General features: G+C 42.5%; 1 protein-coding gene across 2 annotated transcripts in view; it reads left to right on the top strand.

Annotated features, from left to right (window-relative positions):
* Positions 1-23,354, top strand: part of LOC116978324 (collagen alpha-1(XXIII) chain-like) — a 166,096-nt gene that overhangs the window by 110,762 nt on the left and 31,980 nt on the right. Inside the window, exons 6-8 of one of the 2 annotated variants that reach the window (XM_033029399.1) lie at positions 3,951-3,977; positions 9,205-9,231; positions 13,159-13,257. In XM_033029399.1, coding sequence (XP_032885290.1) covers positions 3,951-3,977; positions 9,205-9,231; positions 13,159-13,257 — 153 coding nt within the window. The remainder of the gene's footprint in view (positions 1-3,950; positions 3,978-9,204; positions 9,232-13,158; positions 13,258-23,354) is intronic. The other variant, XM_033029401.1, reaches the window with a different exon arrangement.

The following is a 23,354-nucleotide window of genomic DNA, read 5'->3' as shown; positions in this document are numbered from 1 at the left end:
ATTAGTCAATCATGATTCCCCCTTCATAAATCCAAGCTGACTTTGACTGATCCTGTCACTGGTTAAATGCGCTGCTATAACATCTTTAATAATCGACTCCAGCATTTTCCCCACTACTGAAGGCTAACCAGTCTATAATTCCCTGTTTTCTCTCTCCCTCCTTTCTTAATAAGTGGAGTTACCCCCCAGTCCACAGGAACAGATCCAGAGTCAAGAGAACATTGGAAAAATGATCACCACGATTTCTAGGACAACTTCCTTGAGTACTCTGGAATGCAGACCATCAGGCCCCGGGGATTTATCTGCCTTCAGCCCCAGTTTACCTAACACCATTTCCTGACTAATGTGGATTCCTTTCAGTTCCTCCCTCCCACTAGACCCTCGGTCCCCTAGTACTTCTGGGAGATTGTTTATGTCTTCCTTATTGAAGACAGAACCAGTACTCAATTAACTGTTCTGCCATCTCCTTGTTGCCCATTATAAATTCACCTGTCTCTGACTGTAAGGGACCTACATTTGTCTTCACTAATCTTTTCCTTTTTACATATCTAAAGAAGCTTTTACAGTCAGTTTTTATATTCCCCATCATCGGCTCTGACCTTCCTTCCATCGAGGGGATTTATCGCAGTCGCTGCCTCAAAAAGGCTGGCAGTATCATCAAAGACCCACACCATCCTGGCCACACACTCATCTCCCTGCTACCTTCAGGTAGAAGGTACAGGAGCCTGAAGACTGCAACGACCAGGTTCAGGAATAGCTACTTCCCCACAGCCATCAGGCTATTAAACCTGGCTCGGACAAAACTCTGAACATTAATAACCCATTATCTGTTATTTGCACTTTATCAGTTTATTTATTCATGTGTGTATATATTTATATCATGGTATATGGACACATTGATCTGTTTTGTAGTAAATGCCTACTATGTTCTGTGTGCTGAAGCAAAGCAAGAATTTCATTGTCCCAGGGACACATGACAATAAACTCACTTGCACTTGCACTTGCATTAACATTGTTTATACATTAAATAATATATCATGAGAAAACCCAATTAATAATCTATCACTAACTGACTGCAGGTCCAGTTCTGCACAAAAGACCCACACCATCCTGGCCACAGTTCTTCCAGTTTTTTTTTTGTTTTTTTTAAAATATTTTATTTTTATTAGAAGTAAGTACAATCAAATGCACCAAAGTGCTTAATATATATATTCATAATACATTTTATGTACAGCTTCTTATTTTTTTTGTTATAATAAAGAAGAATAAGAATAAGAAAAAGAAATTAGTTGGTAAAGGATAGAAAGACGTGAGATATATAGTGTGTGAAGAAGAATAAAAAAGAAGAATGAATGAAGAAAGTTGAAGAAAAGAAAATAGGAAAAAGAGAATAAGACATAAAGAAAAGAAGTAAGGAGATCATTGTTTATAATCTTGACCATCCCTCGTCCAGTCCTGAAACAGACAGTTCTTCCAGTTAAAACATTTTTATAAATGTTCTAAATGGCTCATGTTTACCAAGTGGAAAGCTAAACCATGCAGACCCCCTGAAAAGAACCTTTTGACTTGTCCTGAATTAGTTAACTTCATATAATTGCTTGCAGGGAGCAGGGTTACAAAGGGAAAACTGGTTAGATTTCCTGTTCCTGATATTCAATTACATTTGATGGAAGTCTGCGTGTGCATGTCAGGTGGGATGGGAATGTTTTGAGCAGTAATGGCCCCAGAAATCATATGCCCTGCAATACCTGTGTCCACGTTAGTCCATTAACCGTGACAAGTTGTGTGAACTGCCAGAGCACAGTCAGCAAACATTTTACATATTTTCGTAGTGTTATTACTGTGTAACAACTCCTCCATGATATATGTGTATATGTGTCACATTCCATTTAATGACTTACAGTTGGTATTTCTATTCCAATGACTAAAAGCTCACCGTAGATCTTTATCCCATACCTGGCACTATTATTCCAGCATTACTATATTGCAATGTTTCGAATTGTACCCTAATTTAACAACTAGAGAAAAAAACTTGCAGCATCCTATCAGTTGGGCTTTAGAGAGAACTGTTAATTTATTGTGGGGAGACAAATTGAAGATTGTTGCGATTTTACAGTTTTTTGAAGATGTTTTGTGCAGGAATCCTGGCAAAGAAATAGAGGTGTTCTCAATATATTTAACTGGCCAACTAAACTCTTGCTGAGTGGAAGAAGATGCTGATTCTCTGCCTCCTCATAATATTTATTTCCCTAGATTTTCATTGAATTGATGTAACTATGTATGACTTTACTCTAAAGGGGCTGTCCCACTGCAGCGACCTAATCTGCGAGTTTAGAAGAGTTTGCCCTCGACTCAAACTCGCAGCATGGTCGACACATGGTCCTAGGAGGTCCTATGAGGTCACTGGAACTCTCCTTCATGCTCGAGGGAAGTTCCCACATACTCGCGGCCTCAGTTTAGTCGAGAAAAGAATTTCAGCATGTTGAAAATTTTTCTGCGATTAAAAATTGGTCGGCATGGTTCTTTTGAACTCGTAGTGCAGTGGAGTGGGGTCGCTATGTAGTTACAGGCAGTCGAGGGCAGCCGTAGGCAATCTCCTTTGCTGACCGGGCATTTTGATTGGCTCATTGGAGTTTTCAGGAACAAGGAAAACCGACCGGTAATGTAAAATGGCCGCTAAACTTTATTATAAGTTGTCTGGCTTCTTAAAAGTGTCTCCACTCCTTCTCCCCCCCTTCTCTCCCCTTCTCTCCCCTTCTCTCCCATTCTCTGCCTTTCTCTCCCCCTCTCTCCCCCTCTCCCCTCCTCTCTCCCCTTCTCTCCCCCCCCCACCCCCACCCCCTGCTCTCCAAAGGACTTACCGTACACTGTGCAGCCGTTTTTTACCGTCCTCTTCATCGCTGGTGTGAATTTCAGACAGCACTCCCCCGCTTTCCCTGGCCCCCGCCTTTGAGATGTGTTTGTGTGTGTGTGTGTGTGCGGTCAGTCGATCCAGTTCACGGTTTCATCGCTGACGGTCGATCCAGCTCAAGGTTTTTCAGGCGAGTGCCCTCGAGCTTGAAGGTCGAAGAAATCGCTGAAAGGTCGCGTCAGTGGGACACGCCCTTAAGAACACTGAAGTAAACTCTTCTTCAGTTCTTTCTCTGTTTTCCCTCCGCTCGCTTCTGAACACAATGTTTGTGTTTAGCTGACAATCCCTGTGTCTTATGTTGAAGAGTGAAAATTGCAAGGCATTTCCTATACAAATATATATATATCTCACATCCACCTGCATATGGAACGGTCCAGTTCTCAGGTGGTGGGATACAGCAGAGCATTTTCCCTGAATATTTTCCTCCTTTGGCATGCTGCAGGTCCACTAAAAGTTAGAAGAATCAGGTTAAATTGTTTGTAGACAAAAAAGCTGGAGAAAATCAGCGGGTGAGGCAGCATCGATGGAGCAAAGGAATAGACGACGTTTCGGGTCGAGACCAGACTGATTAAATTGTTCAGTGACTTTTAAATGTTTGATTATTTTATAGTCAACCATAATCTAAGATAACTGAGAAGTTTAATTTAATAATCCTTTGTTCATTTGAAACTTATTTTACGAACAATTTTGAATTATGATAGAGATACTACCACTAATTGATCATTATATTGTTCTTATTAGGTATCACAAATATCTATGCATGCAAATGTCTCATTTTAAATTAATCTGCATGAAATTGGTGCAGAGAAAAATCTCTTCAAATTGCATTTTTTGGTGTTTTTCAAGCAATGTTCCACTGTATTTAATCCCATTGCTTGTGATACATATTAAAGTACAAAGCTGAAAAATTCCGTTCATTATTTTCAAATGCAAGAATTTACATTACTCCAAGTTCCTTATGTATTTAGGCATGCTGATATATTTCTGATATTTTAATAATCCAATCATCCTAAATTGTTGTTTTGGTTTTGGATTCTAGGGCCCTCTTGGATTGGATGGAAAGCCAGTAGGTACCTTCTGATATATGCATTCAAAAAGCCTGCTTTTTTTTGTTATCTGTCATAGAAATAACAGACAAATAGAAACTCATTATTCGGTTTGAATAATTAGGAATCAGTGTGAAAATCACTGCAATAGATTTCTACTGCTTATTAAAATTTAACAGGTTAATATTTATCTGCTATTGATTTAGTGGTATATTTTTCATGTTATACATTATTTTCATTTGTTTCCTCATAAAATTGAGTTGTTTTTCCTTATATCTTGACTTTTAAAACTAAGCAAAATCCATTATAGAAAGATCTGGTGAGGGCAACCTAAGTAAGTTCTAACCTTAAAGGGCCTGTCCCACTTGGCAATTTTTTTGGTGACTGCCGTCATCATTGACTGCGTAATGCAGCGTGACGCAGCGTGATGACGTATTGACGCTCGGTGTTTCCTCAAGTGTCGCAATAATTCTTTTGTCGCCGCTGGATTTTGAAATGTTCAAAATCATTCGGCGACCCTGATACATCAATCAATGACGCCGGCAATTGTCAAGTGGAACAGGCCCTTTAGAGTCTAAGTTGAGTAGACGTACAGGCCCTTCGACCCACCAAGTCCACCCGACCAGTGATCCCCGCACATTAACACAAGCATACACACACTAGGGACAATTTACACTTGTACCAAGTATGCAGACCGAACCAATTAACCTACAAACCTGTACATCTTTGGAGTGTGGGAGGAAACCAAATATCTCGGAGAAAACCAACGCAGTCAAGGAGAGAGCGTACACCTGTAGTCGGGATCGATCCCAGGCCTCTGGCGCTGCAAGCGTTGTAGGACAGCAACTCTACCGCTGCAAGCGTTGTAGGGCAGCAACTCTACCGCTGCTCCACCGTGCCGGCCTAAGCTAAGTGATCCTTAAATAAAAAACTTACCACTGTGATAATCGCCTTATTTCACCTGAACACCCTATAATGCCATTTCCAGTAGAATTCCCAGGAAATTAGATCAGGCAGTTCCGTTCACTCTTCCTCGCAGCTCATTGAACATTTCCGCAGCTCTGTTCACAGGCGTGATGATGCCATCAGCCTCTCAATGCTTATCTCCGCCTTACCAAAAGAAATCGGAACAATAATGTATACTCCCAATAAAACAAGGAGCAAACCCTGTGGCTACTCTATTAGGGGACATGAAATGAGACACTGATGTTTTGTTATCTGCATGGACTTGCCTGAATTTTCAATACTATGTGTATTTGCAGCAGAATTGCAAGGATTCACAGTGCGTAGCTGCAGTGCAGGTCTATTGAGGCTTCTGCCTGAGCAGTAAACTTGGCTTTCAATGGTGGGTTTGAAGTTATAAACTTGGGAGGATCGGTCAAAGGCGCCTAGAAAGATTGCTACACGAACACTTTGTGTATAATACATATAGCCATGAGGAGGCAGTGATGAAAATAGAGCATGGAACAGTACAGGATGGAACGGGCCCTTCAATCCACAATGTCTGTGCCAAGTATGATGCCAAGACCAACTCTTATCTGCCTGCGCATAATCCATATCCATCCATTCCCTGTATATCCATGTGTCTATCCAAAAGTCTCTCAAATGCAGCTGTTGTATCTGCCTCCACTACCACCTCCAACAACATGTTCCAGGCACTCAACACCTCCGTGTAAAAATAAATTGCCCCACACATTTTCTTTTCCCTTCTCACCTTAAAACAACGTACTCTAGTATTTGGTAGACAAAAATGCTGGATAAACTCAGCGGGTGAGGCAGCATCTATGGAGCAAAGGAAATAGGCAACGTTTCGGGTCGAGACCTCTGAAGAAAGGTCTCGACCCGAAACGTCGCCTATTTCCTTCGCATCATAGATGCTGCCTCACCTTCTGAGTTTCTCCAGCATCTTTATCTACCTTCGATTTTCCAGCATCTGCAGTTCCTTTTTAAACAACGTACTCTAGTTTATGATAATTCCATACTGGAAACACGGTTCTGACTGTCTACCATACCATATGGTGGAGGGAGTGAATGTTTAGGGGAGAGCTGGTGTCAATAAAGCCAGCTGCCTTATTATGAAAGGTGTCAGGGCATCTTGTGGTTTACTGAACCTGCATTTACACAGGGAAATGCTGAGCATTCCATTGCATTCTTGACAAGTCTGGTAGGTGCGAAAAGGCTTTGAGGAGTCAGAAAGGAAGTCACATCACAGAATAAAGAGCATCTGACCTGCTCTTGCAGACACAGTATATATTTGATGAAGGTGTAGTTGTTGAACATCAGGGTGAGATGATAAGGCTATTCTTGCTGGAGATAATCATTCTCTGATATGGCACCGTTTTTTACTTGTCAAATATAAACTCACTCCTTAACATTTTGATGATGTAAGCATCACTTTTTGTGATTTTCTGCAGAGTTACAAATGAATTTGAACATTGCACAATCAGCAGTAAGCAACTCCCCCCTCATACCTTACTGTAGGTGGAAAGTTATTGGTGGAATAATTGCAGATAGTTGGGCCTGTAACACTGCAGTGATATCATGGTGCTGTGTTTGAAACTCCAACAGATTCAGTTATATTCTGCTGTATACAGTCTGACTCCAACCATAGCTTTTCCATTGCTTCCCATTGACTATAATTTTACTAAGGCTCCTTGATATCACACTTGTTCAAATGCTGCCATAGTCTCAAGGGCAAGACACTCAAATCTCACTTCTGTCATTGATCCATGTTTGGATCAAGACTATACTGATGTCTGGTCTCAAAAATTAACATTACTGACCTCAAGATTATTATTTAGCAATGTATTGGTGAATGAGAGGTTCATTGTTGCATTATTAAATCTCCACTTGTTACTTTGCTGATGAGAAAATGCACAGGATGGTAATTAGATGGTTGAATCTGTCCTGCTTTTAGATGAGTTTAGTTTAGTTTAGAGATACAGTGTGGAAACAGGCCGTTTGGCCCACCGGGCCGACCCTACACTAACACTATCCTACCCACACTAGGAACCATTTACACTTATACCAAGCCAGTTAGCCTACAAACCAGCAGGTCTTTGGAGTGTGGGAGGAAACTGGAACACCCAGAGAAAACTCACACAGATCATGGAGAGAACGTATAAACTCCGTACAGACAGCACCCATAGTCAAGATCAAACCTGGGCCTCTGGCACTGTAAAGTAGCGACTCTACCGCTGCCCCACCGTGCTGCCCAACGTATTTGGACGAGACATATTTGGACAGTTTCCATGTTGTTAGGTAGATGTTGACATTGTAGTTGTAACAATCTAGAGGTGTGACTAATTTTGACACACCAATCTTCCAGGCTGCAACCAGTATGTTGTCCGGACTCATTTCTCCATAATGTACTCACCCAGAAGCTTGTTTAGTGGCGTGCAATAATCTTGTATTCTGTCTGAATCTAGTGATGTATAAATCCTAAGTGAGCTAAACCTCTGCAGCATTCATTACCAAGGGCTAAAATATCAATTTATCTGTAAGTAAAAGTATTTATTTAACTAAATTAATATTTTGCCCATTAAGTAATAATTGGTTGGTGCAAATGATTTACCATTATTTAGCTTGGCTGAGCAAATAACATTTTAATTACCCTTTGTGTGGGGAAAAATGCTTGGAAAAGGAAGAAACTTGTGCAACATGCCACAGTGCTTGATGACAATGCACAATGGTACACAGCACTGCAATTTGAACATACAAACAAGTTTTGATTATTAATCCCATTGAAAATCAAAATGAAACTGAAGATGATGGATATCTGAAATAAAAAAAGAATATGCTGGAAACACAGCAGGTTAGACAGCATCGGCGGAAAGGGAAACAATGAACATTTAAAGTTGAAGATCCTTGTCAGAACTGAGAAATAAAGGGGAAAAAACAAGTTGCAGTGAGGGATGGATAGGAATTGGAATATTTTGAATATTTGGTGATAGTTTGGTGAGGGGGTTGCTGCAGGGATATGTTGCTGAGATCCTCCAGTTGTATAGGTTAGTGGAGCAGTTGGAGGGTGATGAACTGATGACAGAGGAAGATGCATAATATGTTGCAAATAGCAAAGCTATAGGACCTGCTCAGTCTGTACCAACAGAAAGACAAGAATTCTCCATTTGCAATGGATCTTGCAGCAGAAATCACCAGTTCTGATATAGACAGAGAAAACAATTTACCTGAAGCTGGAGGATTCAGTATCGACTCCAGAGACTGCCAGGTGCGAAAATAGAAAGTGAGTTGCTACTTCTCATGCTTGTAGTGGGTCACATCTAGCGCAGGAGACGATAGATAAAATAGTAAGAGTGGCAGTGCGATAGAGAATAACGATGGCATGCACTAGGAAGATCAAGGTCACTCCTGCAAAGTGGTCACCCAATCTGCGCTTAGTTTCCCCAATATTGAGCCGACCATCTTGTAGCCCCTAACAAGCCCACAAATCCTTTGTCAAGATACACTGACAGTGCCTTAAGCTGAAAGCAGTACCACTGATTGTGTTTGAGGACTGCTTTTTGCAACCACAAACCCCTTGAGAAAAGAAAGAGCATTCCATTAGCCTATTTTATTACTTTCTGAATCGCTGTTCTAACTTTTACATGGAGATCTAAATGTTCCTGTTCCTTAATAACTACTGAATTCACATCGTTAAGAAAATATTCTAATGTATCTGCCTTGGATTCAAAATAAAGATTTCACACTTTTACCCAAGTTCCATCTGGATTCATTTTACTGAGCCACTTGGCTAATCTTTGCCCTTTCGTGGTCCCATCTACATAAATTAATACAGCTCCTAAATTCTTGTATTCCTTCATCCTGTTATAATTTATCACTTGCGGGCGGAGCACCAAGGCAAATTCCTTACATGTGAATATTTGGTCAATAAACATATTCATTCATTCAGTCATTCATTCATTCAATGTGTACGCTGGAAATCAGATCAGCCAGTCCAGATCCCTGGAGAACATTCATTAATTTACCCCAAATCTGCTTCCAGTTTCCTAACCAAATGGCAGAAACAATACTCTGCACATAACATTGATTCTGAAGATATGACATTGTCACTGGGTGATAGTAGAAAAACCTGTTTTGGTGATAATGGAGATAGTGGAAAAGCCTGTTTTATTTCTCGGTTCCAATAGCCTTATCTTGTTGATGGCAAAGTGATCAAGAAAGGATGAATGAATAAGTTGTCGTTAATTAAAATATATGTTAATATACTGTAACTATTTTATGTTCTAGGGCCTTCCTGGACCAGAAGGGGAAAAGGTAGAGAATTGTTTATTTGTAAATTTGTGATACAGCACTTATGCTTATTTTATAAAAGGTCATAGTCGAGTCTTACAGCGTGGAAACAGGCCCTTCGGCCCAACTTGCCAACACTGGCCAATATGCCCCATCTACACTAGTCCCACCTGCCTGCATTTGGCCCATATCCCTCTCAACCTGTCCTATCCATGTACCTGTCTAAGTGTTTCTTAAACTTGCGATAGTACCTTCCTCAACTACTTCCTCCGACAGCACGTTCCATACACCTACCAACCTTTGTGTGAAAAAGTTACCCCTCAGATTTTCAATTTGTCATTTGCCTTCTCATAATTCAGTCGCTGATCCCAGCTCCCTGAACAGACCAGTGAAAACTGCCTGTAAAACAGACCAGTAAAAACTGCACTTTGGTGCTCCAAAATCTCTTGATCCAATCCATATTTTAAAAACTTGAATGCTTTTGTTCTCTGATGGTTACTTGTAATATGTTCATCATTGAAATGCGTTTTGTATGATTGTCCATCTTTATTTTAATGTATTGAAAGAAAAAATGCTACAACAGAGAGCGGATATATAGCTGATTACATTTTAATATGTTAAAAATGGGTGGTTTTTCAGAGAATATCATATTTGAACAGATAATGTCAGCTCATGTTCCTGTGCAGTACTGATGGAGTCAGGTATCATCGTTATGATAGAATGTCATTACTTGACTTGCTCTCTTTCTGCCACGCCATTGTTATAAAGAAGACCAAGGGATTAACCATGTTGGCTTGGTCAAGGTTCATTCTTCAACATCCTTCATACAAATTTTCTGGCCATATATCACATTACAATTTCAAGGACCTTGATATGTATAAATTGACCCCTATGTTTTCTGCATTGCAATAGAGTTCACACTTCAATGGCCTCTAAACCTGTTCGGGTCATGGTCATACAGTGCAAAAGCAGGCTCTTCATCCCAATTCATCCAAGCCAATCAAGATGTCCCATCTAAGCGTCCCATTTGTCTGTGTTTGGCCCATATCCCTCTAAGCCTTTCCTATCTATGGGCCTGTCCAAGGGTCTTTTAAATGTTGTTATAGTACCTGCCTCAAATACCCCTTCTGGCAGCATGTTCCATATACCCAACACCTTCAGAGTGAGCCCCCTTCACATTCAATGGCAATACCATCACCAAATTCGATCAACAACCCGAGAGTCACCATTGATAGAAATTTAACAACCACCCTAACAACTTCACATGAATGCTGCAGTCCCAAGAGCAGGTCAAGTACTGAGTACTCTGTCGTGAGTGTCTTGCCTCAAAGTCTTTCTGCCATCCACAATCATAGTACAAATGCAAAGAGTGCTACCAAGAACACTCCAAACTATCTAGGATGGAGCAGCCCATTCATTGACACCTCATCCACCGTCACCCACATCATCATGCTATTCCTGCAGTGTGTGCCATTGACAAAATGCATTGCAGCAACTCTCTTGTTTGTATCTTCAACAGAAATGTATACAAACTTTGAAGTATGTTTCCAATTACTGGGACAGATCCTACAAGTCCCTATTCTTCCTTGCTGTGGGAGTCTGCTTCATCCTGAAGACTGCAATAGATGATCACCCCTTTTTAAAGGGCAGATGGAAAAGGATACCAAATGCTGACCTTGCCAGTACCCCCCAGAAAACATGAATGAATGGACAAAAACAAAATATCCATTCACTCATCCGCTCATTAAATAGCTCTTTATCTTTTCAAGTAGTCCCATTTCTCTCCCCTTTCCCTAATGCAATATTTTTTATCCTTAAACTACTTTTCTACTTACACCAGCTATCCCGATCACAATATATTGTTGAACAAAAGCATCCTTCATCACGCCCTGCTTTTTTGTTAGTCATCTAAAATCCTCCTGGTTTGGTTCTGTCATTGGAAAACAATTCTCCTTATCAACACTGTCAACAATGTCCATGATTTTGAACCCCTCGATCAGAATCTCCCCTTAACCATCTCTGTCCTAAGAACAAGAACCCACACTTCTCCAGCCTCTCCACGTATTTGGCATTTCTTGATATTGATTAAACTCCAGTAAATCTCATCTTTGCTCAGATATGATGCCCACAATTAAGTGTAGTTCGTGTTTTATAAAGAAGATAGACACAAAAAGCTGGAGTAACTCAGAGGGACAGGCAGCATCTCTGGAGAGAAGGAATGGGTGACGTTTTGGGTTGAGACCCTTCTTCAGACTTGCCTTGCCTTAACTTCCTTGCATTTCTACTTTTAGCCTCAAATAATACATCTAAGGGCCTCATTTCCTCTTTTAACAAAATGTTCATCTTATCCAGTCAGTTTCAAAGATTTGTCTGTATACACCCTCAGGCTTCTCTAATCCTGCAACCTTTTTCACAATATCAAACCAGCATCTACAGTTCCCTTTTCCTATATTTTACTGCTCCACGGTGAAATCGCCTGAAGGTATGCCTACAAAGAAGTTCTGCACCTCTACACAGGAATTCTGTGAGACTCTCTCACTGCTACCCTTCTCTGATTCCTGCTGCTCTCCTGTTCAGTGACCATGTTCAAACCATCTGCTTATCAACCCCCCTCGCTTTACTTGTATCCACCTATTACTTGCCAGATCTGCCCTTCTTCTCTTCCAGCATTCCCCCTCCCCACGATCAGTCTGAAGAAGTGTCTTGACCCAAAACGTCACCTATCCATGTTCTCCACAGATGTTGTCAGACCTAGCTGAGTTACTCCAGCACTTTGTGTCATTTATTTTTTAAACTGGCATGTGCAGTTCTTTGTTTCATCTTTCACCTCATGTTGCCTCTCTTTGACCAATTGATCAAAATCTAATACTTAAGAAAGAGCTGCAGATGCTGGAAGAATTGAAGGTAGACACAAATGCTGGAGAAACTCGGTAGGTGAGGCAGCATCTATGGAGAGAAGGAATCGGCGATGTTTCGGGTCAAGACCCTTCTTCAAACTGATGTCGGGGGGGGGGGCGGGAAAAAGAAAGGAAGAATCAGAGACAGTAGGCTTGTGGGAGAGCTGGGGAGGGGAGGGGGAGGAGGGAGAAAGCAAGGATTATCTGAAATTGGAGAAGTCAATGTTCATACCGCTGGGGTGTAAACTGCCCAAGCGAAATACGAGGTGCTGTTCCTCCAATTTGTGCTGGGCCTCACTCTGGCCATGGAGGAGGCCCAGGACTGAAAGGTCGGAATCGGAATGGGAGGGGGAGTTGAAATGGGGAAGGGGAGTTGAAGATCTCCATCGCAGGTAACAGACTACTGACCGACATCTATTACAAACCCACTGACTCCCATGGCCATCTGGACTGCACTTCTTCCCACCCTGCTCTCCGTTAGAATTCTATCCCCAACTCCCAATCCCTCCATCTACGCCGCATCTGCACCCAGGATGTGGTGCATCAGAGATGTCCTCATTCTTTAGGAAACGGGGGTCCCCCTCTTCTTTTATGGATGAGGCTCTCACCAGGGTCTCCTCTATATCCCGCGGCTCCGCTCTCACTCCCCATCCCCCTACTCGTAACAAGGACAGAGTACCCCTTGTCCTCACCTTCCACCCTATCAGTCGTCGCATACAACATATAATCTTCCAACATTTTCGCCACCTTCAACGGGATCCCACCATATTTCGCTTGGGTAGTTTACACACCAGCGGTATGAACATTGACTTCTCCAATTTCAGATAGTCCTTGTTTTCTCCCTCCTCCCCCTCCCCTTCCCAGTTCCCCCACAAGCCAACTGCCTCCGCCTCTTCCTTTCTTCCCCCCCCACACGACATCAGTCTGAAGAATGGTCTCGGCCCAAAACGTTGCCAATTCCTTCTCTCCATAGATGCTGCCTCACACGCTGACTTTCTCCAAAATGTAATACTTGTTCGATGCTTGCTCTATACTTCTTTGCTTCATTGTGTAGGGTGATCAAGGTTCCTCTGGACTCGCAGGTCCTCCAGGTCCAATAGGTCCTCCAGGAATCTCAGGAAATGAGGGGCCACATGGATTTCCAGGAACTCCAGTAAGGAAATGTATTACCTGTTGAAAGCAAATATAAAGAATTAATTGCATTTACGTGGTTTAATTTTCTTACTTGTCAGATTTCAATTTGCATGGTTAGCAAATAACAACAATTGGGGGTGATAGGCCTCACTGGAGATGGTGACACAAGCAAATGATAATTTATTGGTTACTATTTGACATCCATCCAATTTTATAGTTAGGCTACATTTTAGATAGATCCCTGGTTCAATCCCTAGACCAATATTTCACATGAATCCACAATCATTAAATAATGACTTTAGGAGGAATTGTTATAGAAGGTGCTTTGAATTCACATTATATAGGAAAGAGTGCTTAGCTTGTAACTTATATAGAGATTCAGCATGGACACAGGCCCTTCGGCTCACCGAGTCTACGCCAAACATCTATCATCCGTTCACATTTTGCATCCACTTCCTACACTCTAGGGATAATTGGAATGTGGAAGGAAACCTGAACACCCGGAGGAAACCCACACACTGACAGGGAGAACGTGCAAACTCTGCGCAGACAGCAACCGTGGTCAGGATCGAACTGGCGGTGTGAGGCAGCAGCTCTACCACTGTGCCTCCGTGTGATTTTGCAGTAAACAGTTCTGACCAGCAAACCTGGGGATGCGGTGAGGTTGGGGGCTGGGGATGGGTAGTAATGCCTTAATAGATAGATGCAGGATAAGTGCATTATCTCAGGAAGGCACTATGCAGACACTTGCAGGGACCTGCTTCTATCATCATTCACTCACTGCTCATCAATAAAAATGATTCATCCTTATCCAGAATACTCTGGCTAACTTGCAGGAACTTATGCAGAGAAGAAAGGAGAAAGGAAGAGGAGGAGCCCGAGGGCTGAGGGAGAGCTGAGAAGGGGAGGAGACAGCAAGGGCTACCGGAAATTGGAGGTCAATGTTTATGCCGCTAGGGTGCAAACTGCCCAAGCGGAATATGAGGTGCTGCTCCTGCAATTTTCGGTGGTGCTCACTCTGGGCATGGAGGAGGCCCAGGACAGAAAGGTCGGATTTGGAATGGGAGGGGGTGTTGAAGTGCTGAGCCACCGGGAGATCAGGTTGGTTAATGCGGACCGAGCGGAGGTGTTTGACGAAATGATCGCCAAGCCTACGCTTGGTCTCACCAATGTAGATCAACTGTCATCTAGAGCAGCGGATGCAATAGATGAGGTTGGAGGAGATGCAGGTGAACCTCTGTCGCACCTGGAACGACTGCTTGGGTCCTTGAATGGAGTCGAGGGGGGAGGTAAAGCGACAAATTGTCCCCAGTGTGTGTAGGATAGTGTTGATGCGGGGCTCGCTGGTCAGCGCAGACTGGGTGGACTGAAGGGCCTGTTTTCATGCTGTATCTTTAAACTAAACAAAATTAACTTATTCATGAATACACTCAAGTCGTGCACATTACACAGATATACCCAGTACACATTTGTGCTGGATCTGCTGCCTTGTGAGTGGGCTGGCTGCTGCTCAGTGTTAAGTCTATCCCTGCAAATGTTCTTTCATTCAAAATAAACTTGCAACAATGGAAATAAACAGATAGTGATAAGGCCAAAAGATGTGAAAGATGCGATGTGGAAACTGCAGAGTTTCCTGGAAGATCAGAAGATAGACAGGGTTTGAAGAAGGACCTCGACCCAGAACATCATCCATTCCTTCTCTCCAGAGATGCTGCCTGTCCTGCTGAGTTACTCCAGCTTTTTGTGTCTATCTTCGGTTTAAACCAGCATCTGCAGTTCCTTCCCACACACTCCTGGAAAATCAGAACTGATTTGCTGGCCTACTAAAACCCAATGAGTCGACCCAAGTGTGACCCCGAGTTTAAAACAAATTAAACTCGTGGTAATCATGTACAATTAACGTAGCGGGAACGTCGGAACTCGTGGACGCAACTTAGCGACTCGTAGCGCTAACGGCAGGTACCTGGGAAACTTGTTAACTCTTGAAACACTTTCGACATGATGAAAGATTTCCACGAGTCAAATTTACTCTTGAAGTTAAAATTTGAAACATTTAAACTCGTTGTAAGAACGTAGTAGCCCTTGAGTTTACCATAGTGACTCGTGAGTAACTCATGGGTTTGACCCGAGTGCCAGAAGTGAAATGTCAGATCTTAATGGAACATTTTCAGTGAAGGAGCAAAAAGCACTCGCAGGGGATCTGAGGAAACAGTGGCAAAAAGAATGAACCATGCAGTGTGGGGAAAGCCGCATTGCAACAGTTAATTAGTTCCCTTCAGAACTTTAACTTTTCACATTGAAACGGTGCCATGAATCCGTTAGATTAATGCACTTTTTATGGAGAAGCAGATATATGGGACAGGTGTCCCGTCTCAGGATTTATATCCGACAAATTTTATGCGTTTATACAGGGGATATTTCTCAGGCATCACTTTCCACCCAGTCTGTTCGCGTCAAGGAGGCTTTCAGTTGTGAGCCCAGACTGTCGCCACTTGTGAAGTACACTTGATGCCCTGATGGTGAATCATTTCCTTTAAAGCGACAAGGTGCCTCCTAGCTTTTCATGGTGTGTAGGATATCTGTTGGTTCACACATCACCCAGCCTGCAGTCCCAGCCCACCACAGTTCCAGGGAGGTACACAAAAATGCTGGAGAAACTCAGCGGGTGCAGCAGCATCTATGGAGCGAAGGAAATAGGTAACGTTTTGGGGACCCTTTGGGTTTCGGCCCAAAACGTTACCTATTTCCTTCGCTCCATAGATGCTGCTGCACCCGCTGAGTTTCTCCAGCATTTCGATGTGTACCTTCGATTTTCCAGCATCTGCAGTTCCTTCTTGAACAGTTCCAGGGAGGCCTAGTTGGTCTGTCTTGTGCTCGCAAGCCCATTGCATGCAGCACCTGAAATTACTGCCGGGGTTCACTCCACTTGGTTTCCTCAAGTAACCAGTAAATTACTATTAAACCTTGACATGCTTTACATAGTGACATATTCTAACATCCAGGCAAATTGTGAAGATTGCGTAATGAAACAAATAATTGAACGACCACAGGTACAAGACCCATTGACCAAACAGTGCTTCGGCAGTGAAATACCAGAAGGGTTGGTAAACAATAATTTTCAAAGTGATTTCTTCCAAAATAAGCCATCCAGAAATAATGCAAGGGAAAGAAGGGGTGGGAGGATGGGGTGGGGGGGAGAAGGGGAAGGGTACATGGGTGAGCTGCACACTTTACCCTCTGTGGCTGGCAGCAGCTTCAGTGCCTTACTGAAGGTGGCTGGAGCTGGTGGCACCAGTAACCGTGTGGAAAATTGGCTCATTGTTTTTCTGGCTTCAGCAGCGTGGATGCGGTATGGATCGTGCAGTTGATTTGCCTGGGAACGGTGGCGCAGAAGGTTGCACGTGGTTCTCTCACAGCTCCAGCGACCAAACGTTCGATCCTGACCTCCGGTGGTGTCCGTGCCAGGGTTACACCTTTACCCCCGGCCGCTCTAGTTTCCACCCACATCCCCAAAGAACGTAGGTTAATCTGCCGCTGTAAATTAACCCGAGTGTGTCAGTGAGTAATGGAATCTGGGACAGTTGACGAGCATGTGAGAGAGAATAAATGACAGGGAAATGAATGGGGAATGTGATTGATGGGGTTGCTGTCAGAGCTGGCATCGCCTTGATGGGCCAAATGGCCTCCTTCCATGTTGAAAGAATGATAAGCCAGAAAGTCAGCTCTCTGCCGTTGATTTACGGGATGTTTATGAAATATCATGCGCCGGCCGATAGCTTTTGGAGAGTTCATGATGTAATGCAATGACGTGACCAGTTGTAATTATGGTACCAGTTATGGTATCTACACCGGATGATAGTCTACCGTACAAGTCAAGTCAAGTCAAGTCAAGTTTATTTGTCACATACACATATGAGATGTGCAGTGAAATGAAAAGTGGCAATGCTCGCGGACTTTGTGCAAAAATACAAACAAACAAACAACCAAACAAACCACAAACAGAATGAAACAGATACAATATAGGAAAACATTCTCATATTTACAATTAAGGGCCAATTGTATTTGGGTTTTTAATACAAATTCAGTTTACCCGAGTTTAAATAAAAACTTGGGCCAGGCGCTGGGAAACTCTGAGACGCCACTGCTGAAGAGAACATCTGAGCTTTGTCTTTCATTCAGAGGTTCGCGGGCGGGCTGGGGTGACTGTAGGGCTCTGAAAACTTTGTTTCCCAGGGCTGGGGTGAGTGTGAAAGAGGTGGCTTCTGGGCAGATCTGCCCAATAAGCCATGTTTTGAGCCGCTGCTTTATAGAGAGACACACACTGGTCTACGGACCTTGCTGTCGGGGGAAACAATAACGTTAACCTTCAATTTACCTAATCATATTGTTAGATGTTTACCAACGTTTTGATGAGAGATGAATTAAGGGAATAAAACAATCTTACTAGACACACAAAAGCTGGAGTAACTCAGCCAAGCCGGCAGCATCTCTGGAGAGAAGGGTCGAAACGTTTTTTCAGTTTGAAGAAGGGACTCAACCAGAAACGTCACCCATTCCTTCTCTCCAGAAATGCTGCATGTTCCGCTGAGTTACTCCAGCATTTTGTGTCTATCTTCGGTGTAAACCAGCATCTGCAGTTCCTCCCGACAAAAAGAACAGCCTATGATTTTTGATGCCAGACCTTGAACAAATGCAGTTCAAATGGACTTTTGAATGCAATTTTGGAAGGATTGTTTCTTGAAGGGAACTGCTCTAAAAGTTTGAAGGAAGGAATTGCAGATACTAGTTTAAACCAAAGATAGACACAAAATGATGGACTAACTCAGCTGGTCAGGCAGCATCTCTGGAGAAAAGAAATAGGTGATGTTTCGGGTCGACATCGTTCTTCAGGCTGGGTCTATTTATAGTGAAAATAAAACTGCATGACATCACTTTTACCATGTGATGATTTTTCCACACGTCGGTAGACGTTGTTGGCTCAAGAGTAACTCGGGAGAGGAACTTGGTAACTCGGGAGACGAACTTGGAACATCGCAGAAATGAGAAGTAAACGACAAACTTAGACATACCCGTGGAAACTCGGTTAAATTCTTGAACATAAAGTTGGAATCACGTACAAAACCACGAGTCTGATTTTTTCTTTCACTCGTGGGTGGACTCGCACCGTGAGACAGGGGCTTAAACCTACTGCTGGGTGCTAAGATGGCACAATGGGCTAAGTGTTCGGCTGGCGACCGGAAGGTAGCCGGTTCGAATCCCGCTTGGAGTGCATACTGTCGTTGTGTCCTTGGGCAAGACACTTCACCCACCTTTGCCTGTGTGTGAATGTGTGTGAGTGATTGGTGGTGGTTGGAGGGGCCGTAGGCGCAGGTTAGCAGCCACGCTTCCGTCAGTCTGCCCCAGGGCAGCTGTGGCTACAGAAGTAGCTCACCACCACCGCGTGTGACTGAGGAATGAATGAATAATGCGATGTAAAGCGCCTTGAGTATTCTAGAAAGGCGCTATATAAATCCCATCCATTATTATTATTATTAAGTACAAGCCAAGGCCCAAGGTCTCAGTGACAACTGCATCCTTAAGATTGTTCTTATTTTTTTTTTACTTCCTATGGCAGGTACCTCTCCTAAATCAAACTAAAACAGTGTAGTAGGTGCAGTAGTGCCCTGGGAGTGTATCGAATGAATTACTTTGTTTCAGTTGAGCAGACAGGGTTAAAGTCAGATCTAATATAAATAGCATTATTTTATTTCTTGCATGCCATACTGTACTTGTTTGCTTGAACTTTTATTTCAGTAAGCATCTGAATCATATTTTAAAGAGGCATCCTGGAGAAATGATATAATGTAATTATCATGAATCCTTGGAAGTTTGTTAACTGAATGAAACAATCTGTTCTTGAAGGACTTGTTGACTGATCAGAGTGGAGCCTAAATTAAACGCAGGCTTGTTTGTTTTGTGGCTAATTCTATTTCCCTGCCAGCATTCAAGATGATTTTGAAAGTACTTGCAATTTTATTCAGAGCTGAACCATGGAAATAATTGAATCAAACCAGGCACGCACAATTTTACAACCTTTATGATTTGCAATGTAAACGCATTAAAATGCGGTGCTTTTTACTATTTTGTCCAAATGATGCAAATACTTAGCCACGACCACAATAGTTTACTTTTAAAGTGCATAATTCATGTGATAAAACTTTCAAAGGAGTTTCACTGGGCGTAAGAAGATAATGGTGACAAGATGGGCTTTAAGAAAGATCTATCACGACAAGACAAAAGTGAGCAGGCAGAAAAGTTTAGATCAAGAGTTTTACTCCACAGGAATGAAATCAGATTGTCATTGACTGTCGATGGTGGAGAGAAGGGAGGAAGGAATCACAAATCACCATCTTCAGGCTGGTATTGCAGCACTGTAGGAGATTGCATGCATATGAGAGATGAGATTATGGACAACATTTCGGCATCTGCAGCCAGGGGGATGAAAATGAAACAGATCTTGGTGCAACCGAAGATCGACTCAAACGTAACTGGCGTAACTCGTCGGGTCAGACAGCATCTCTGGAGAAAAGGAATGGGTGAACGGTCTCGACCTGAAACGTCACCCATTCCTTTTCTCCAGTGATGCTGTCTGACTCCAGCTCAGTTTAAACCAGCATCTGCAGTTCCTTCCTGCACAGATCTTGGTGCAGGATAGGCTTTGATTGCATTGTTTTGGATAAACTAAACAGAATGCATGGCCAGCAGGTAGAGTTCACAGGTCAAGGGTGGAGATGGCAATTGTATGGATGAAGATTTCAACAAACGGTCGTTAGAATTTGGGGTGGAGGCAAGTATTATTATATAGGTGGAAGTAGGGAGTGTTTGCAATGTGGGATTGGAAGCTTAGCTTGGAATTAACTGAAATGCTGCGATGGAAGACATGAAATAGTGGTGAGAGAGGGGTGGCACAGTGTTCTGGCTGGTAGAGCTCCTATGTAGCATGGCAAAGACCCGGATTCGATCCTGATCTTGGGTGCTGTGTATGTGGAGTTTGCACGTTCTCTCAGTGATTCCTCTGCGTGCTCTGGTTTCCACCCACATCACCAAAACATGCAGGTTTGTAGGTTAATTGACCTCTGTAAATCGCTCCTCATGTTTTGGGAATAGACGTGCAAGTGGGATAACATAGAACATAACGGGCTTATCGCAGTCGCTGCCTCAAAAAGGCTGGCAGTATCATCAAAGACCCACACCATCCTGGCCACCCACTCATCTCCCTGCTACCTTCAGGTTGAAGGTACAGAAGCCTGAAGACTGCAACAACCAGGTTCAGGAATAGCTACTTCCCCACAGCCATCAGGCTATTAAACCTGGCTCGGACAAACCTCTGATCATTAATAGCCCATTATCTGTTATTTGCACTTTATCAGTTTACTTATTCATGTGTGTATATATTTATATAATGGTATATGGACACACTGATCTGTTTTGTAGTAAATGCCTACTATGTTCTGTGTGCTGAAGCAAAGCAAGAATTTCATTGTTCTATCAGGGACACATGACAATAAACTCACTTGAACTTGAACTTGATCGATACTCACCAGGTATCCTTCAATCAATTCAATCAATCGGAGAAAATTTGTGATGGACATCAAGAAATATCATCATCCGATAGATTTAGCCAGGTGGCAGTGTGGCTCATACAAAAATAATCTAGGGTAAATAGTCTGATAGCTATGGATCAAAAGAGGTGTGGCCAATATACTGTTGCAGTTAGCGTGCATTGGGAAGCTAACAACATCAATGGATTGTTGTCCAAACCAGTTGTGTACCAGATACAACAACACCCAAACCACCAGATATTCAAAAGATCGGTCAAGAAACATCTTAAAAAATAGAAAAATGAGATAAAGAGGCAGACTGAGGCAAAGAATTCCACAGATCTGGGTCTTACTGCATGAAAACAGGGCCATCTATAATGGAGTAACTTCATTCAAGTTGATCACAAAGCACAGATGCTTCGATGTGCCTTGTATATAATGGACAGACTCTGGGGAGTGAGGGGGGATAATTTCCCACATGTTGTTGATCTGCTATTGTAGCTACAGTACTTATGTGGCTTATAAAGTTTTGTGGTTAATGTTAGCTCAATCTCTCCTCCAGGATATTGTTGGTATGAGTCATAGAGATGTCAATGAATATCAAGAGTAAATGATAATCATAGAGCTACACAGCACAGAAACAGGACCTTCAGCCCAACTTGTCCATGCCAACCAAGTAGCATAAATGAACTAGTCCCACTTGACTGGACTTGGCCATACCCCGCCAAACTTTTCCCATTCATGCCTTTTAAATGCTTAATATAAAAAATAAAAACACTAGAAGCAGAAGTAATTGATAATGGAAAATTTTAATAATGTATGACTGATGTATATGAAAAGTTTTTTTACTATAATATGTAACTACATTTTATAATATGTCTACTTCTAATAAATAATTTTTTTTTTAAATAAATAAATAAATGCTGTAATTGTATACACCTCTACCACTTTCTCTGGCAGCTCGTACCATACACCCACCACTCTACGTGCAAAAGATTGCCCCTTGGATCCTTTTCAAATCTTTCCCCTCTCACCATAAACCTATGCCCGCCAGTTTTTAAGTCCCTTACCCTGATTATTCTCCTTATCTATACCCCACGTGATTCTATATAACTCCAAAAGATCATCCATCGGCCTCCTATGCTCCAGAGAAAGAAATTCGAGTGTTTACACGTTTCTTGTTTTTGAGCTCTTCCTATATGGCCCCAGCGGACAAATCCTGCAGTATGTCCACACTGAGTGCCACCGTGACATTCTCCCTGATATTCCTGCACTTCTTTTCCCTCCCACTCTATCACGTCTGAAACATTGAAACCCTAGAAGTTGAGCTGCTAGTTGTGTCCCTCTCCCAACCCCATTTCTACATTGGCCACACGTCATAGTCCCAAGCCCGGCACTGAATTCAGGCCATAATCCAGGCACTGAATTCATCTGCTTTCTCCACAACATTCCTTGCATTGAAATAAACACACATCAGCCTACCAGCTTCAGCGTGTTCCTTCACTTCTCCTTGCCTGTCCATCTTTTGAGACTTACTGGTCCTAACATAACCTCTACCTTCCCATCTTCTAATTGCTGACATACTACTTTGGTTCACACCCCTCTGCTTCTCATACTTCATAACATAGTTTGGTGCTCCGTTGTCCATGACATCTGACAGCACAGTCAAAAATTTATTCTGTCTTTAATACCATTGTTAGTTTATATTTCAATTCAGGTGAGAGGGGGAAAAGTTTAATGGAGATGTGCGGGCAGGTTTTTATACACAGAGAGTGTTGGGGGCCTGGAACGCACTGCCAGGATTGGTGGAGGAGACGGATATGATACTGGCATTTAAGAGGCTTTGGATAGGCACATGGAAGTGCAGGGAATAGAGGGATATGGATCATGTACAGGCCGATGAGATCAGTTTAACTTGGCAACATGTTCATCACAAAGATTGGATGAGCCATCCATGTTCTGTACTGTTCTCATGTGTAGGAATGAACTATAGATGCTTGTTTACATCAGAGATAGACAAAAATGCTGGGGTAACTCAGCAGGCCAGGCAGCATCTCTGGGGACTGAAGAAGGGTCTCGACCCGAAACGGCACCTATTCCTTTTCTCCAGAGATGCTGCCTGACCTGCTGACTCCATACTGTTCTATGTTTTGCGTCATTAATCTAGCTCTTTTAGTTACCCCACTTACCTTGAAGTAACTGGTTCTCCCTTATCCACTCTACAAAGACATCCCTTGTCAAGAGATCACTCAAGCAATGACCAAATCATTCCATAACTGAAATATTAGGTGCAATTAAAGCAGGGAGCTTGTGTTGAAACTGAAAACCAGCATAATCTGAAGTTATTGCAAGATTGGCCACACTCAATAAAGGTGATATAAAAGTGACCTATTGCCTCATTATATATTGTTCACATTTTACAATTTTCCCTCACATAATTACTAAATGTTTTCTTTTTAAAGATATGTTTCTCTTCCCACTGGTGTATTAAGCTTGAAGATCCAAAATCCCCTTTGCTTGTCATCCCTCTTCTATC

This window comes from Amblyraja radiata, chromosome 11, assembly GCF_010909765.2.
Source record: "Amblyraja radiata isolate CabotCenter1 chromosome 11, sAmbRad1.1.pri, whole genome shotgun sequence".
Classification (NCBI taxonomy): domain Eukaryota; kingdom Metazoa; phylum Chordata; class Chondrichthyes; order Rajiformes; family Rajidae; genus Amblyraja; species Amblyraja radiata.
The sequence above is the reverse complement of the archived record's forward strand: the minus strand, read 5'-3'. Positions and strand labels throughout refer to the sequence as shown.